General features: G+C 42.1%; 2 protein-coding genes across 2 annotated transcripts in view; one reads left to right on the top strand and one right to left on the bottom strand.

Annotated features, from left to right (window-relative positions):
- Nucleotides 1-963: 963 nt before the first annotated feature.
- PLAGL1 (pleiomorphic adenoma gene-like 1) lies at nucleotides 964-5,198 on the top strand. The gene is made up of 2 exons (XM_006891661.1): nucleotides 964-1,115; nucleotides 3,974-5,198. The coding sequence occupies exons 1-2, from the start codon at nucleotides 964-966 to the stop codon at nucleotides 5,196-5,198; spliced, it is 1,377 nt and encodes a 458-aa protein (XP_006891723.1).
- A 4,858-nt stretch (nucleotides 5,199-10,056) lies between these two features.
- ZC2HC1B (zinc finger, C2HC-type containing 1B) overlaps nucleotides 10,057-16,732 on the bottom strand; it is a 96,292-nt gene continuing 89,616 nt past the window's right edge. The window contains exon 6 of the mRNA XM_006891680.1: nucleotides 10,057-10,127. Within this exon, the coding sequence (XP_006891742.1) occupies nucleotides 10,057-10,127 (71 nt within the window). The remainder of the gene's footprint in view (nucleotides 10,128-16,732) is intronic.

Raw genomic sequence — 16,732 nt, forward strand, 5'->3', positions numbered from 1 at the left:
AACAAATGTGTGCAAATGAGTTCTGCTCAGCCTTTGGAAGTTAATTTAGATCAGCTGTGATCAAACTTCCATCATGCTGACACAGACTGAAGAGTCCTAACCATTAGTTTGAATGAACCACTGCTGTGCCTTCGAGTCCCTTCCAACTCACAACAGCTTCCAGGCCTGTCAGCGTAAAGTTCTGAAGGGTCTTCACGGGCCTGATTTTTCAACTGTAAGTCAGCAGGCTTTTTATTTCAGGGCTCTTCTGGAAAGCCAACCTTTTGATTACAGCAAGTGCTTAACCATTTCAAACCCCCCAACAGAGCTTTTATTGATACAGCAGCTGAGCCCTTAAACAGCCTGAGGGGTCACCCCCTCCACCCTTTAAATTACTGGTCAGCCTGGCCTCGCCCTGACCATGATAGGAAGTTGATAATTGTGAGTCTATGGAAACAGCCACCTTTATCACAAGCATGTGCTCACCCCCCCCCCCATCAGAACACTGATCTCAGTTCCTCCCACCCAGGAGAAGCCCATGCTCGTGGATGGATGTGCAGAAGGCCGTCCTACAGGACACGGGGGGCGTGGACTGGCTTCGAGCCACTGTTGATGCTGAGAATACTGTTTGCAAATGGCTAATGCAAGAAAACTGTCACTCTTCTCTCCACAGACCGCCTGGTGATCCTGGATATCGCCCGCTCTAGTGATGCAGTGTACCTTTCTGTTCCTGGGATTTCATCTGTGCCTCAGACATTCTGCCCCCAGCGTGAGACTGCTTATAACCTGGGATGTGGAAGCCCAGGAAGCAGAGCTAGTGGCAACTGAGAGGGCCACATCTGGGTAGAGCCAGGCCTCCGCCCTGGTCTGGAGTCGAGCTGTCACGGCTCTGCTCTTGCGCCCAGCACCAGGCTCCCGTCTGTGCCTAAATGGCACAGCAGCCGGTCTGCGCATCTGACAAGGAAGCTGTGAGCAGCAAAGCCCATGGCCACTTTCCCCTGCCGGTTATGTGGCAAAACATTCCTCACCCTGGAGAAGTACACTATTCACACTTACTCCCACTCCAGGGAACGGCCTTACAAGTGTTTGCAGCCTGAGTGTGGCAAAGCCTTCGTTTCCAGATATAAACTAATGAGGTGAGAGTCTTCAGAAAAGGTATGAACTCTTCCATAGGACATGCCTTTAAATGGTATCATGAGTTCTTCGAGCTGGCCCTGTTGACTTGCCCATGGGTAATTTATAAAGTCAGATAAATCCTCTTCAAAGAAAGGCAGGATGGGTGAACACTGGTGGCCTAGTGGCAAGAAGCTGCACTGAAATCCCAGAGGTGCACAGTTAGAGTCCACCAGATGCTCTGGTGGAGAAGGAGGGACAGTCTCCTCCTGTACCAGTCAGATCCCATTTGACGGTACACACACACATTAAAGAAATGAATTTTTTAAAAATAAATAAAGGCAGGAAGGAAGGAAGCAACTACTGGACCAAACAGAAAAAACTTTAAAAAGATTGTAAACAAGTGTTCTGACGATCTCCCTATGGATATATGGAACATAAACTTATTTGTTCTCCAAGATGCTCTCAAAATCTTTTCTGCAATCTGTTAATATAGTTAGTAGATGCAGAATGTGGAGACAGCCAACATCATCATCCGTAAAATCCTTTCTGCATGGTTATCCACCCATGCCCCATACAGAGCACTGATCTTCCTCTTACAGTGCATCCCTTTACGTGCCCCCTGCGCTGTCAGGGAACATCCATCTTTCTGGATCCCCCGTACAAAGCAGGCTGTTGGGTTTTGTGAAGGGTAAGAGGACGGCGACAGATTTGCTTTATCTTTGAGAAGATAGCAGTGTGATTCAGACTAGCCCTCTGTCTTTGGATTTGGCCTCTTACTAGGGTCCGACAGCATCTTCTAAGTAGCTGCTCCTGTGCCTCTGTCCCTTAGGAGAGAATGGTCATAGAGGCTAGAAAGTCGAGTGAAACTTGGTACACTGGTGACTTAAACATACTGTCTTAAAGAGGCCCCGTGTTTAGAAAATAAAAAGAAGGCCCTGTCTTTTTAATTTTTAAAACAATATGTTTTCAGTGTAAGTTTACACAGTGAATTAGGTTCCCATTTAATAATTGTCCAGACTGTTTCATGACATTAGTTACAGTTTTCACGATGTCTCCACATTCTCATCCTTTCTGTGCTGTTTGCTCTTTGCCATTGATCTAGCCTCCCTGCCCCTCCTTGCCTTCTCATCTCCGCTGCTGGGTAAATGTTGACCGTGTGGTCTCATGTGCATGGCTGTTTGAGGGACACATCACTCGTGGATGATACTGTTTACTCTACAGACCAATCTGGTGTCTGGCTGAGAGGTACCCTCTCCAAGTGGCTTCAGTGCCAATTTCAAAGGGTATCTTAGAGTTGTGGTCTCAGGCACCCTCTGGGCCCGAGTGATCCAGCAGGACGCAGCTCACTTTATTTCTTTCTTTTTTTTTTAGGATGAGGCCTTACCATTTTTATGTATTTAATGAAAAATTGTTTTGTATTTTCTATGTCAAAGGTTATAGTCACATGTGAAAGATCAGTAGGACAAACTTTAGCTTAAAGACAAAACTCCTCAAGGAGTTGACTGTCCCAACGGACATCAAGCAACCTGTGTCGTACATTTAATTCACAAGTTGCAAATAAAGATTGTCCTTTGTAGGGAGGAATAACAGAGAACACTTGCTCTTTTGTGATTTAGTTAACCATTATTGTTTTAGGGTGATACATAATCAGAGTTTCTTTGTATCACTTAAGGTTGTTGGGTTTTTTTAAAAAAATCAACATGAATTCAGATTTTAGGAATTCCATGAAACTAGAGAATAGTGATAGAATCATGATTGGTTCCCAAAATTAATTTGTGGTTTGTTGTTGTTGTTGTTGATTGCCATCGAGTCGCAGGCGACTCATAGTGACTCTATGAACGAAGTCCTGGACACTTCCTGTATGACTTTCGTCCTTTCACCAGGTTCATAGGGTTTCCAGAGGCAAGCTTTTGTGGAAGTGGATGCCACTCCTGCTTCCAAGCTTGTTTTAATCGGGGAGCTCCACCAAACACTGTACAGCATGTGGACATACCAGGGTTATACAACCTAGAAGAAGGTTTTACAAACCTAAATATAAAGTAACTGTTTTGAAAGTCCAGAATGGCCAAGATAGCTATGGCTTGTCCTGGAGCCAAAAGAGAAGAAAACTGTATAAAGGTGGTGAGGACAAGCAGCTTAGTCCTTTTAGAAAATTCCTTTTAGACTTTATCAGATTACCAGCGACCACTGGCAGATGTAAAGATGGGAATCAGTTGAAGATGTCTAAGAGGAGGCTTGGAGAAATGGTCATGGGCTGCATGCACCAAGATGATAGCTGATGATGAGAATTCCTCAATGGAGAAAACCAAGGCCTAGATCTCAGGGGAGGCACACAGTAGGCCCAGTGCATAGGTGATGGGCTTGGCATCTTGGGTCCAGCTCGACATTTCTGCGAGCCAAAGGATAGGTTCTTTGGCCTGAATTTTCTGTCTTCATGAATAGTGAGTGACCAAGCAGTAATTGCATTAGGAACAATAACCTAAAACTGAGGCTTTGGGGTTTTTAGGGAGGCAAAGGGGCAACCTTGGGAGGTTTATTAGTCCCTGTTTTTTTTTCTTAATTCTAAAATATTTTTCTTGTTCACATATTTCTAAAAACATGCCTTTATTTAGAAATCTTAAAAAAATCTTTTTAATTATGCCAAAAAAGTATATAGTCTCTAAAATCTTAATTTACATACAACATAATACATATTATGTCTTTAATGGAAGTGATTTTTTCACTTGACAGTATTATGACGTATCTCTATTATGACTTTAAAGAAATTTAAAGCACCTCTGGTACCACCACTCAGAGCTTAGCTTATTAGCATCCTCGCATCCTCTCTTCCGTTTAAAGTAACTGAAGGCCATTGTGGGTTTTCTCCTTCTGTTCCTAGACACATGGCGACTCATTCACCACAGAAATCTCACCAGTGCGCGCACTGTGAGAAGACATTCAACCGCAAGGACCATCTGAAGAACCACCTGCAGACCCATGACCCCAACAAGATGGCCTTCACCTGCGACGAGTGTGGGAAGAAGTATCACACCGTGCTGGGCTACAAGAGGCACAAAGCGCTCCACGCGGCCAACAACGGCGACCTCACCTGTGGGGTCTGTGCCCTGGAGCTGGGCAGCACCGAGGTGCTGCTCGACCACCTCAAAGCCCATGCCGAGGAGAAGCCCCACGCCGCAGTCAAGCAGAAGAAACACCGCTGCGACCACTGCGAGCGCTGCTTCTACACCCGCAAGGATGTGCGGCGTCACCTGGTGGTCCACACAGGTTGCAAGGACTTCCTGTGTCAGTTCTGTGCCCAGAGGTTTGGGCGCAAAGACCACCTCACCCGCCACACCAAGAAGACCCACTCGCAGGAGCTGATGAAAGAGAGTCTGCAGAACGGAGACCTCCTGGGCACCTTCCATTCCATTGCGCCACCGTTCCAGCTGAAGGCTGCCCCTCTGTCTCCTTTCCCCATAGGGACGCCGATGCAGAATGGGCTTGCAGGTAGCTTGACAGCTGAGGTACACGGCCACCCCCACAGCCCCACAGAGCAGATGCCTGTGCCACCCCTGTCAGAGGTCCTCCCCACCCTCCACTCTCCGCCTAACTCGTCTCCCCCGGGCCTCCAGCATCACAAGTACAACACCACTTCTACCTCATACGCCCCACTTGGAAATCTGCCCATCAAAACAGAGAATAAAGGGTTTTGCAGTATCAATCTGCTCGAGGACTTGCCTCTGCAAGAGCCTCAGTCACCTCATAAGCTCAATCCCGGTTTTGATCTGGGCAAGGGAAGTGCTGGTAAAATCAATCTGCCCAAAGAGCTGCCGGCAGATGCTGTGAACCTGGCCATGCCTGCCTCTCTAGACCTCTCCCCTCTCCTGGGCTTCTGGCAGCTGCCCCCTCCTGCTACCCAGAATGCCTTTGGGAATAGTGCGCTCGGCCTGGGGCCCGGGGAACCCCTGTCCCATCGATTGAGCTGTCTGGGGCCACAGCAGCAAGAGCCCACTCTAGCCATGAGCACCATGAGCCTGAGTCAGCTTCTGCCTCCCATCCCCCACGTGTTCCCTGCTGCCACCGGCTCTGCCATCCTGCCCCATTTCCACCACGCATTCAGATGACTGGCTTCTCGAGTATCTTTGTCCTGGTCCTTGTCTTAGAAGCATTTTAAACATGAGTTGTAATCAAGGGATGATTAGAAAGCAGGGCCAGGAATATATATATGGCTTATTCAGTTATCGGCTGGTTAGAAAAGAGTTCGCATACTATATATTGCATGTATTGTGCCAATCTGTGTTGAGTGTTCATGCTTTGTACCAAATGTATCCAGCGTGCGTGTATGTATGAGTGTGTGTGTGTATGTGTGTGTGTTGTTTAATGAAGTTGCATATATTGTCAAAACGAAAATCCAAAACAAGGGCTGCTATCTTATAAATAGTTGTTTGTCATATTGAATATAACCATAAGCCATTATCATAATTATGTTAACTACATATGTAACTTTTTATGTGATATTACTTAGTAAATGAACTATGGAAAGGTTTGGCTTTCTTCAAGTCAGGAGAACTTTTATAAGAAGAAATTAGCATTTATATGTCATGTAATGTCATGTTATAACAAGGCTGTGTATTTCTTTTCAGGGATTTTTGTACCTTTACCTTTGGATATAGTTTAGTTATCATTGCCATAGCCAACCTGTAGTCATATAAAAACAATTACTTGTTGAACAATAGATTCCTACACTTACTAAAAAGAGCATTTTAAGTTTAGTATTTTCCACAAGATGTTATATGTGAGTTATCAATGATTTCATTTATCTTCATGACTAAGTTCATCTGTCAGTTATGCCTGACAGAAAAAAATTTAAAAATTAAAAAAAAATCACTGTGTAACCAGTTTAAGTGATAATCTAGGCATCAGCCAAGAAAGGCATTTTGCTGACTTTAATATTCATTATATTTTTAACAGGAATTTATGAAAATATTACTGGAATTTTAAATATCAAATGAAGCTTTCTTTGCTCTCTATTTGGCTTAAACTACTACTCTGCTTAAATACTGTTTTTAATCACAAATAAAGCATTTTTAATTCATCAATTTAAGTCACTCTGAGTGTTTATTCAAAAAGGAGTGTATTTTGCAGTGTTACTATATGTCTCTTGAGTTTGGTATATAGTACTTTGTAAATCTACTAGCCTTTTGTTTTTAGAAGCCTTCTTTCCCCTGAAGGTTTATCTTTGTACAAAGCCTTCATGTAGCCTGGCTAATTTTTACATATCCCTATACTTTGGTGAAGATAGGAAACATTTCTTGCCCCCCTCCTTATTTTTCCCCCCTTTTTCTCTTGCCCTTTCTTGATCATACTTTCGTAAGTCACTGCCATAGAGTGAACTTGACTCAGCAGCCCGGCAGTGGGCGTTCAAGTCTGTAAATAAGGACTTTTAGGAGGATACATCTTTCTCCCATAGAGCAGATAATGGATTTGAACCACTAACTTTTCATTTCACAACCCAGTGTGTTACTGTGCTATCGGTGCTCTTTATAATTTAGAGGAATTACTATGAGCTCTAGTAGGCATGAGTTATAAACATCATCATTTAAGGTAGAAGCTTACATACCTCACAGCTCTAGGAATTTCTAAAAATTCTGAAACCACCTGTAATAAGTCCATTTTTAGGAAGTCCATTCCAACATAAAGGTCAGCATAGTAGCTATACAAGTTGAATCGCACCTGGGTTACCATGACCCAATTCTACAATGTCATTGACTGTTAATTTCTAATACAAATAAAAAATTCCTTTATTGGGGTATCTTCAGAAAACATGTCACTTACATCTACAAGACGGACTTATTTTTTTTTCCTTTTAAGTGATTAGGGGTTGTTGTTGTTGCTATGTGCCGTCGAGTCGTTTGCAACTCATAGCGACCCTATGTACAACAACCCTAAACCCTGTTCTATCCTGTGCCATTCTCACTGCCTCTGACACATCCATCCCGATTACCCCAGTCACTGAATCAATCCACCTCATAGAGGGCCTTCCTCTCCTGCGCTGTCCTTCTACCCAGCATGATGTCCCTCTCCAAAGACCTGTCTCTCTTTGCAACATGTCCAAAGTATGTCAGATGAAGCCCCAGAATCTTTGCCTCCAAGGAGTAGCCTGGTTTAACCCTCTCTAGGATGAATCTGTTTGTTTTCTTGGCAGTCCATGGTACATTCAATACTCTTCTCCAGTGGCAGAAAAAGGCAAATCTTGATGTTACTTGCCCAACAAGGAAACCTGTTGACCAAAATGAGGAGCCCTCGCTCAAGGTCCTTAATGGCTACTCAAAAGGGCAGTGGGTATTTGCAGATGACTTGGTGGCTTGGTGGTTGGGAGTGCGCTGCCAACCCAGAAGAAAGCTGTGGGGTACACAAGCAGCTCCCCAGGACATGGGCAGTCTCCTCCAGTGAGAGGGATTACCTCCGAAAACCCACTCGAGAGTCAGCTAGGAGTTGGTTCCAACTCAGCAGTACATTCAAGTAGGGTTGTCGCGTGTGGAACTAGCATGGTAAAGCCTCAACTACAGAATTTGGTTCTCAGCTATCTTGAGGTCTTTAACATGAAGGGAGGAGATGGAACATAGCCATACAGGTTACTTCATTCAGAGCAGGCACCCGCTGCCCTGGGATGTCTGAATTGGTTCCCCTTCCACTCTCACCTAGTCAAGGGAAACCAGGCACCCAGAGAGCTGGCATGGGCATCTCAGCGCACACCACCCAAGGTCCACTCTTGTTCTAGAAGCTTCTACAGATACTTTTACGAGGCTCGGTGCAGTCTTCAGTCAGTTCCAGCACAAACACTTGCTATCCTCGAGCATACAAATCATATTTGAGAAAAATTAGATAGATTATGTCTACTGCATTGAAACAGCTGAGGGAGAGAACAGTTTAAAAGTGATGATACGATTGGGTATTATGGTTATGACAAGATGCCAGAATGAAGGTTCCATAGTGGAGTGTACTGGGGGAGGTGGGTGGGATTGTACACCAATGAAGGAATTTTTCTTTTACTTTTCAAAGAGAAGAGCGAACGGGGTGGGGGTGGGGGGGACAGGGAGAAAAATGCAACAATGAATGAATGGAAATCCAAAATCTTTTTAAATGTTCATTAAAATTAATAAAATAAAATTTTTTTTAAAAATTACATTTGGTCCTTAAAACAACAAATCAAAAGAGTTTCAGAATGTTTGCTGTCCTTTAGATGGGAGTAGCTTAGTGTTCTTTTAAAGTTTAGATACGAGAAATAGCTTGATATTTAGACTCCCTGACTAAGAAAAAGAAAGCTCTTGGATTAAAAAGTCTATGTATAGAGACTCTTTATAGTTTGCTGGCCTTTCAGACCATAGAAGGAGGGCTAATTGAGACACAACAGAGCAATGACAAATGAGTTTTTAATTGTTAAGAGAAAGAAATGACATTTCAAATGCCCTCCTCTTAAGAGGAGTTATTTGTTACCTGTCCATTCAGCTTTCAAAGCACTTATGTATATGAATTCTACCTGGTACATCAGTATGTGTTTGAAAATAGGAATATAGTTTAACATTTATTAGAAAAAGCTGGGACTTCACAGCTCTTAGGTAAAGATAGACTAAAACTAGGTAAAAATCGTTTTCCTAGTAAGTACATGACTCCTTTCCTAAAGGGTAGGTTCCAAGGTCAAAGATATATTTTCTTGAAAAGCCTGTTACGGTTAGCACAGGAATCCAGAATTAAGGTTGCATAGAGAAGTGTACTCGGGGTGGGGCGGGGGTAAAGGGATGGGGGAATTTTATACTAATGAAGGATTTTTTTTTCTTTTTCTTTTCAGAGAAGGGAGCGAACTGGTGGGGAGGCGTGGGCAGGGAGAAAAGTGCGGCAATGAATGAATGGAAATCCAAAACCTCTGTAAATGTTTATTAAAATCAATAAAATTTTTAAAAAGCCTGTTAAATACCCATTTTCTTATTATAAATTTTTATTGTTATTTTAATGAAAGTTTACAGAAAACTTTGATTTCCATTCATTCATTGTCGCACATTTTCCTCCCTACCCCTGACCCCAGTTCACTTTTAAAATAATTCATTCATTGTATCATTTTTCCTCTCTCCCACCCTCACCCCTGTTCACTTTGCTATGCATCTCTTATTCTGGACTTTTGTCATGCAAATAATGCCTAATCATACATTCCTTTTAAACAAATCTCAGTCACAAAAGGATAAATACTGCATAATACCACTGTTACAAAACAGGACTAACATTAGGGGTTGGGGCAAACTAAGAAAAGAAGGGGTAAATAATGAACATTGCTTTGGAATCAATGTCCATTTTCAAGAGAGTCAAGGGCATCTTTAAGCATTGTCGTACAGATTGATGTGCTGTTTAATGACTTAGGTTGAGCAAGGAAATCTGCCTTGTTCTAAATGATAGCTCAGGACAAATGGCAGGTGTGAACACACAGGTACTGCTCCTTCCCCTAAGGTGGCATGCGTGAGTCACAGCCACCCCAGCAAAGCAGGGTCCGGAAGCCAGCCAGTCTGCAGGGAGAGAACACAAGCATTTCCTTTAGAATCTTGTTTGCCTTCTCATGCTGCTAAATATCATAGGTCTTGACATTCACCAGTCATTTTCCAGTTCACAGGATCAAAGCAGGCTCTAACCTAGTTCTCACATCCCTCTTGGGAAGTGTCCCTTTTGTGGAGGAGGACTTAGAAAAGAGAAGCAGTGCCCTTTCCAGTCAAAAATGACACCTCAGTCCCTCTCCTGTGAAGTGAGAATAGAAAACTGAGTAGAAACCGTTCATGCTTAACCAGAACTTCCCAGAGTACGCATCTTGTTAACTACCTCAGGCTTTGCCCAGTTTTCCCTTTGGTTTGCCACTGTGGGTTCCCTAGAGAGTCAAGAACTGTATCTTAAGCACCTAGAATAGAGGGGTTTTTTTTTTTCTTACCTGCTCTCTAGGAGTTAATCTTTTTTAGAAGACTTAGTGAATCCTTGTCTGAGTTTTCCTCCCACAGCAGGGTCTGTTGCTAATCCTTTGTAAACATAAACAGATTTGTTATTATGTCAAAGCAAAACACTGGGGCTCAGAGTGGGTACATTTGTTGTGAAACCTTCACATTGGACTCCCACGCCTTTTTCTTCTTTTTTAAACTATCAACTGTTTCTGGCCTGGGTCAAGTAATAAGGAAAATGGGAACTATCTTGGGGTCTTCTCTACCTCAAGCCCTTCATTTGCCCATGAATAAACGGGAAAATCTCTTTGATGGCATGCACCCCAGTGACCCATCATTTATCCAGGCAGACTCTCAGCTTCCTTTGCTGCTGCTACTCCCAGCTTTCAAAACCTCCCCTGACGTTTCCTGCTTCACACTTAGCTGCTGTCATGCTGGAAAGGGTTTGATAAGCCTTACTGAAGTCTTCCATGCCTTCCCTACCCATCAATGCACCACCTAGTCTTTGTAACACGAAGCAGTTATGAGAAATAAGCATAAGGGAGCTCTGGGGGCCTATTGGTAAGAAGCTCTGCTGTAATTCCAAAGACACGTGGTTTGAATCCACCAGCTGCGGTGTGGGAGAAGGATGGACAATCTCCTGAGAAGCTGCTGGAGAATGAGCTATGAGCTGGGTCTGACTCAATGGCACACAACAACAACAACATGGAGTAGGATCATATCAATACGCAAATCTGGTTTGGGCCACATGGTGTAGGATTAGATTCACAGATACTTTTTGTTTAAAAGAACTTCGTCCCTTTATTCATAGTAGTAGTATTTTATATTGGTTTACATACAAAGTTCATAAAGTTCATATAGTTTTTTCCCCTTTCCTTTACCCACCCCGCCCTCCACCCATCAAATTGTACGACCCTATGACTAAGCACCCTGCCCCCCCCCCATAGATTCTCATACTCATTCTACAGTAATGGTCTTATACAATATTTGTCCTTGTAAGACTGAGTTAGTTCACTCAGCATAATGTTCTCCAGTCCCTCCCAGGTTAGGTAGTCATTTACAAAAATCATTGCTCCTGTGTGCTGCATAGTATTCCATTGTGTGACTGTACAATAATTTCTCAGTCCATTCCATTGTGGTTGGGCATTTGAGCTGTCTCCATGTTCTTGCTATGGTGAATAAGGCTGCTATGGACATTGGCATCTTAGGGCCTTCCTTTCCGATTAGCATTGTGTGAAGGAGGAGTCATCAAGCTACACTAGTGAATTTTGAGTCTGACTATCAAAGGCTTTGAGAATAGAAAAAGCCTTCAGTATTAGCTTTATCCACTTTCATCCGCGTTGACTTGTGCCAAAGATGCAGCATCTGACCCTGTGATATTCATTACTTTTGCTTCAAAATTCGGTAAGGAAAGGGGCATTGGTACAAGTTACAATGCTTTACTTGATAAAACACACAAGCTCCAGAAATAAAAATAGAGCCCACATCAACAAACTATACATGGCCAGAAATAAACAGCAATTGCAGTAGCAACCCCATTTGAATTCCCTGGGCACTATAGTTTGCAACAATGTGAGCCCACGAAGTTACAGAGTCCAGGATGACAATTTCACAGTAATCAAATTTCTCAGTCTCAAAGTACTAGAGAAAGAAAATGTTTCTGAGTTTTACCTTCCCTTTAGGGACATTAACTAGTCCCTCTAAACCAAAACCTTGAAAAAAGGGCGGCCATTACATATTTGTTTTCTCAGTACAAGCTTTCCTTCCCATTTGAACATTAGAATATTTTTGAAGATACAAGAAGAACTACATCTCTACGAACACAATTTTCAAATTTATATCCATAGCCTTAATGCTGTTTCTGAAGGGAGCTCTGGTGGCCTAGTGGTAAGAAACTGTGCTGTAATCCCAAAGGCACACGCATCTAACCCACCAGATTCTCCACTGAGAAGACTGGGCAATGTGAAGGCATGTGATTAACTGTGAAAACCCACTGGAGGTTTAGCTACGAGTCGGTACATGAAACAATGTTGTTTCTGGGATTCTTTTGTTTTTGCTTTACTACATTTTCCCAAAGTAGACAAAGATTTTTTGCCTTTGTGACTTCCTATCAAGTTATTTGATAAACTGTTTCCTCACCAACACAATGAGGCTGTATCCGTGGTACCTTAAGCCTATGATGAAAAGTGAGCAACATGTAGTGTGAGCACTGGAAATGTAGGTTAATCCATGAGCAAGGGAATTGTTTTGTATCTCAAAAAGTTGAAAAAATCTTGCCTGTTTTAACCTCAGCAAATTAGCTAAGTTACAGTGTACTCTGCGAGAAGATATCAGATTTTCAAAGTTGCATGCTACGAAATGTGTGAGGTGGAAATATCAGGATTGTGATTGCATGTGGACCTCGATCTTAATCTTGTTGAATGGAAAATAAGAAAGGAGAGCTATAAGTAGAAAAAGAAACTGAAATAAAATACTGGTTAGGGTGGTGGGATTCTGTAAGATTTTACCCATACTTTTTCTCCCTTATCAATAATAGTAAAAGTGGATTCTTAAATGAAATACTTTGAAAACTTTTAAAAAAAAATTATCTGTCAAAAATATGAGATATTTGAGAAAAGGAATTTTGCACATCAGCTGAGATTGCGTAAGGACACGCTGCTCCCAGGCCCTCACAACTGCTCACTGATGGGCATTCAGTGCCACACTCCAGGACAGTGTCTGACGGCGTTAATCACAGAAAGAGGGACACAGACACTTGGCACTTGCTCTAGTGCCAGCCTTCTCCTCTAACCCTTAACTGCTGTTCACATCCAGCTATGTTCTATGCTTTGGTCAAATGGAGCACTGGTTTCCAGAGTATGCTCTCTGTATTCTTGGTTTTATACCTTTTTTCATTACTTCAACTTTTCCTCATTGGTCAAAACACAGCTCATCCAGAAAGCTAAGCCCAAATGTTTCTCCATCCTTGAAGCTTCCCCTCTCCTAAACAATTACCTCCTCCACAGAGCTTCCTGGGCAACAGTGCTCAGAGCTTCTCTCTTGTCTTTCCTTGGGACATTCACATCTCCCTGTTAAATACTAGGTAAAATTGTTGTCCTGCTTATGTTGTCAAGACTTTTAAAGAATTCTCAGGCTGGGAAGAAACCATACATAGTAATTGCATGTTGACTAAAAGAGGCCTCATGAGCTTCCATGGCAGTCGTTATCAACTTAATCTAAGTACACACACACTCCTAGTAGGGATTTCCTGTGTGTGCCTGATCTTACAAGACTCTAAATTGAAAAGGATTGTGTCCTACCCGTGTACGTGTCTCCTCTGACTTTGACTTTGGTATGCACAAGGGGGGTGATAATGCTTATTTTACTCAAGAAGGTTGAAGATTGAAAGTTCTTGAGGATTGCCACCCAGCTAGATCAAAGTCTATCATAAAATTTATGTGGAAGGAGAGTGACACCAAGTGGTCTATACTTGTTGATCTAGAAACAAAGCCAAATGCCACCGTCAATAAAATGTTCTTGCTGTTAAGTACTATCAAGTACGAACAGACACATAGCTGACGCTCCAGTGGGTTCTCAGAGGCAGTAAATTGCACAGGAGGAGAACTGTCCATCTTTCTCCCATATTAACTGCTGGTGGATTCAAACCACCTGCCTTTGGGCTGGCAGCCCAATTCTTTACCCACTACTAGGTCACCAGAGTACCCTGCCTAGATATTATTGTGGTGAAATGGAGTAGAATTGGCCATTAATCAGACACTCATATTGTTATTATTCCAGGAATGAGAAATCAAAGAGGAATAGTGTTGCATTCATAGTAAAAAAGAGCTACCTTGGAGTACAATGGTGTCAGTGATAAGATACTACACACCTATGCGGACACAGAATATCTGTTAATGCAACTATCATTCAAACATAAACACCAATCTTGAACGTTAACGATGAAGAAAATGAGGATTTCTACCAATCTTTGAAATATAAAATTGAACAAATATGCAATCAAGAACTGAAAGGTTGGTGATTCAATTCCACCTAGACGCCCCATGAAAGAAAGGATTAGCAATCTCCTCTGTGAAACCCCAGCCACAGAATTGGCAATGGAACTCTTTACCCCTACGCCACTGAAGTTCCCAAATTTAAAAAACAAAACAAAACAGAGCACACAAACAACCCAAACTTCTCAATACAGAGATTCTGGGCAATGCTAGTGAAGGCCCCCTCGTGATCTAGAGGCCCAGACCTAGGGGCCCCATGGCCTGTTCTAACAACCAGTACTAAAGATCCAGCTGAGCCACTGTCTGTGCCAACACTCCCATCCAGGACCCCATCCTGCCATGCAAACATGGGTTTCACCTGGGATCTGAAAAAGGATGTCCTGTGCTATGATATTTATATATCCGGTTGTCTGTATGGTTTACTCTTAGAGGTACAACACATATATGTCAGTTCATTTATTGGAGAATGATTTGCATGTTGCTAATTACTTTATATCTTTGATGTGTATAGGCTTGGGTATTATTATGTGCTCCTATTAGTACATAACTTGTCTGTCAGTCTACTGTACTGGTGTAGCTTATGAGGTGAGCTATAATGCTGGAATCTATGCCACCAGTGTCTCAATTACCAGAAGGCTCACCCATGGTGGACAGGTTGCAACAGAGCTCCTATATTAAGACAGACTAAGACGAAGGATTATTCATCTACCTCTGAAACAAGGGGCCTTCAAAAATCCTATAGACAGAAGAAGGTAGATAATTATAGTATTAGAGGTAGAGCCCACACAGAAATTTTTGAGTGCAAAAGAAAGAAGAAATGACTGCAAACAACCAATAATAACTGGAATATAGAATGTATGAAATATATAGGAAAAACAGGAAGCTGTCAGAAAAGAAATGGAATGCATGAAAATTAGCATTCCAGATATCAGTGAACTGAGATGCACTACCATGGGCCACTTTGAATCAGACAATCATAGGGACTGCTATGCTGAGAATGAAAAACTGAGACTACTATGCTGAGAATGAAGAGTAGCATTGTTTTCATAGCTAAAAGGGCGATTTCAAGATATATTCTGAAACACAATGCTGTGAGTGATAGGATACTATTCACGCACGTACTAGGAAGACTTGTTAATATGACTATTATTATTCGAATATATGCACCAACAACTAAAGCCAAAGAGAAGAAGATTGATGAATTCTATCCAACTCTTGCAATCAAGAGGCATTAATAGTTACTGGAGATCTGAAATGCAATGTTGGGAAAAGTGTGGATTTGGTGACAGAAATGAGGCTGGAGATTTAATGGTTGAATTTTGTGTGCTCAAGCATTTATTCCTAGCAAATACTTCTTTTGAAAACACAAACAACAACTTTACACATGGACCTCACCTGATGGAATCAGATTGGCTGTATTTGTGGAAAGAATCACTAGAGAAGCACAGTATTAATAGTCAAAACAAGATCAAGTGCCAGTTATGGAGCAGACCATCAGTGACTCATGAGCAAATTTAACATGAAACTGAAGAAAATGAAAACTTGTGTACAGGAACCAAAATATAACCTTGAGTCTATCCCAGTAGAATTTCAGAATCATCTCAAGAGCATGTATGAGGCATTGGACACCAATGATCAAAAAACCACAGAAATTGTGGGAAGACATCATCCATAAAGAGAGCAAAATGTCATTACAAAGGAGGAGAAAGAAAAAAAATGAAATGGATATCAGAAGAGATCATGAAAGTTGCATTAAAGTCTTGGGAAGTCAAAACAGAGGGAAAAGAATGAAAGAGTTGAACATAAGATTTCAAAAAGGCAGGTGAAGATGATAAAGCAAAATAACAAAATGTACAAAAAGCTGGAGTCAGAGAATAAAAAGGGAAGAACTAGCTCAGCATTTCTCAAGCTGAAAGAATTAAAAAACAAATTCAAGCCTCCAGTTTAAATACTGAAAGATGCTATGGGAAAAATCCTGAATGATCCAGAAAGCATCAAAAGACACTAGAAGGAATATACAGAACTAGTTAGCACTGAGAAATTTCAGGAAGTACCATATAAATGAACCATGGAGCTGTGATGGCCTAGTGGTAAGAAACTGCACTGCAATCCTAAAGGCACTCACTCTGATAGGTGGGAGAAGGATGGGCAATCTCTTCCCATGCAATTAACTGCTTCTGAAAACCCACTGGAGGGTCACCTATGGGTCAGTTTCAACTCAAAGGCACATAACAACAACAACAACAACCCATAGGAACAAAAGCCAGTAGTAATGAAGGATGAACTTAAAATTGTACTGAAGGCCATAAAAAAAATAAGGCCCCATGAACAGACAGAATACCAAATAACAAGTTTCAACTAACAGCTGCAGCCCTGGATGTGTCTCCAGTTTATGCGAAGAAATTTGGAGGATAGTTCCCTGGCCGACCGATTGGAAGAGATACATATATGCCCCCAACTCCAAGAATGGTAATCCAATAGAATGTGGATAATATCATTAATATCATGTTATTGTTGTTGTTGTTATGTGCTGTCGAATCTCTTGTGACTCATAGCGACCTTATGTACAATAGCCCTAAACCCTGCTCTATCCTGTGTCAATCGCATGGCCTCTGAAACACCCATCCCGATTTCTGCAGTCACTGAATCAATCCACCTCATAGAGGGTCTTCCCCTCCTGCGCTGTCCCTCCAC

This window comes from Elephantulus edwardii, unplaced genomic scaffold (genome assembly GCF_000299155.1).
Source record: "Elephantulus edwardii isolate Elephantulus edwardi_28Jun2011 unplaced genomic scaffold, EleEdw1.0 scaffold00102, whole genome shotgun sequence".
Classification (NCBI taxonomy): Eukaryota; Metazoa; Chordata; class Mammalia; order Macroscelidea; family Macroscelididae; genus Elephantulus; species Elephantulus edwardii.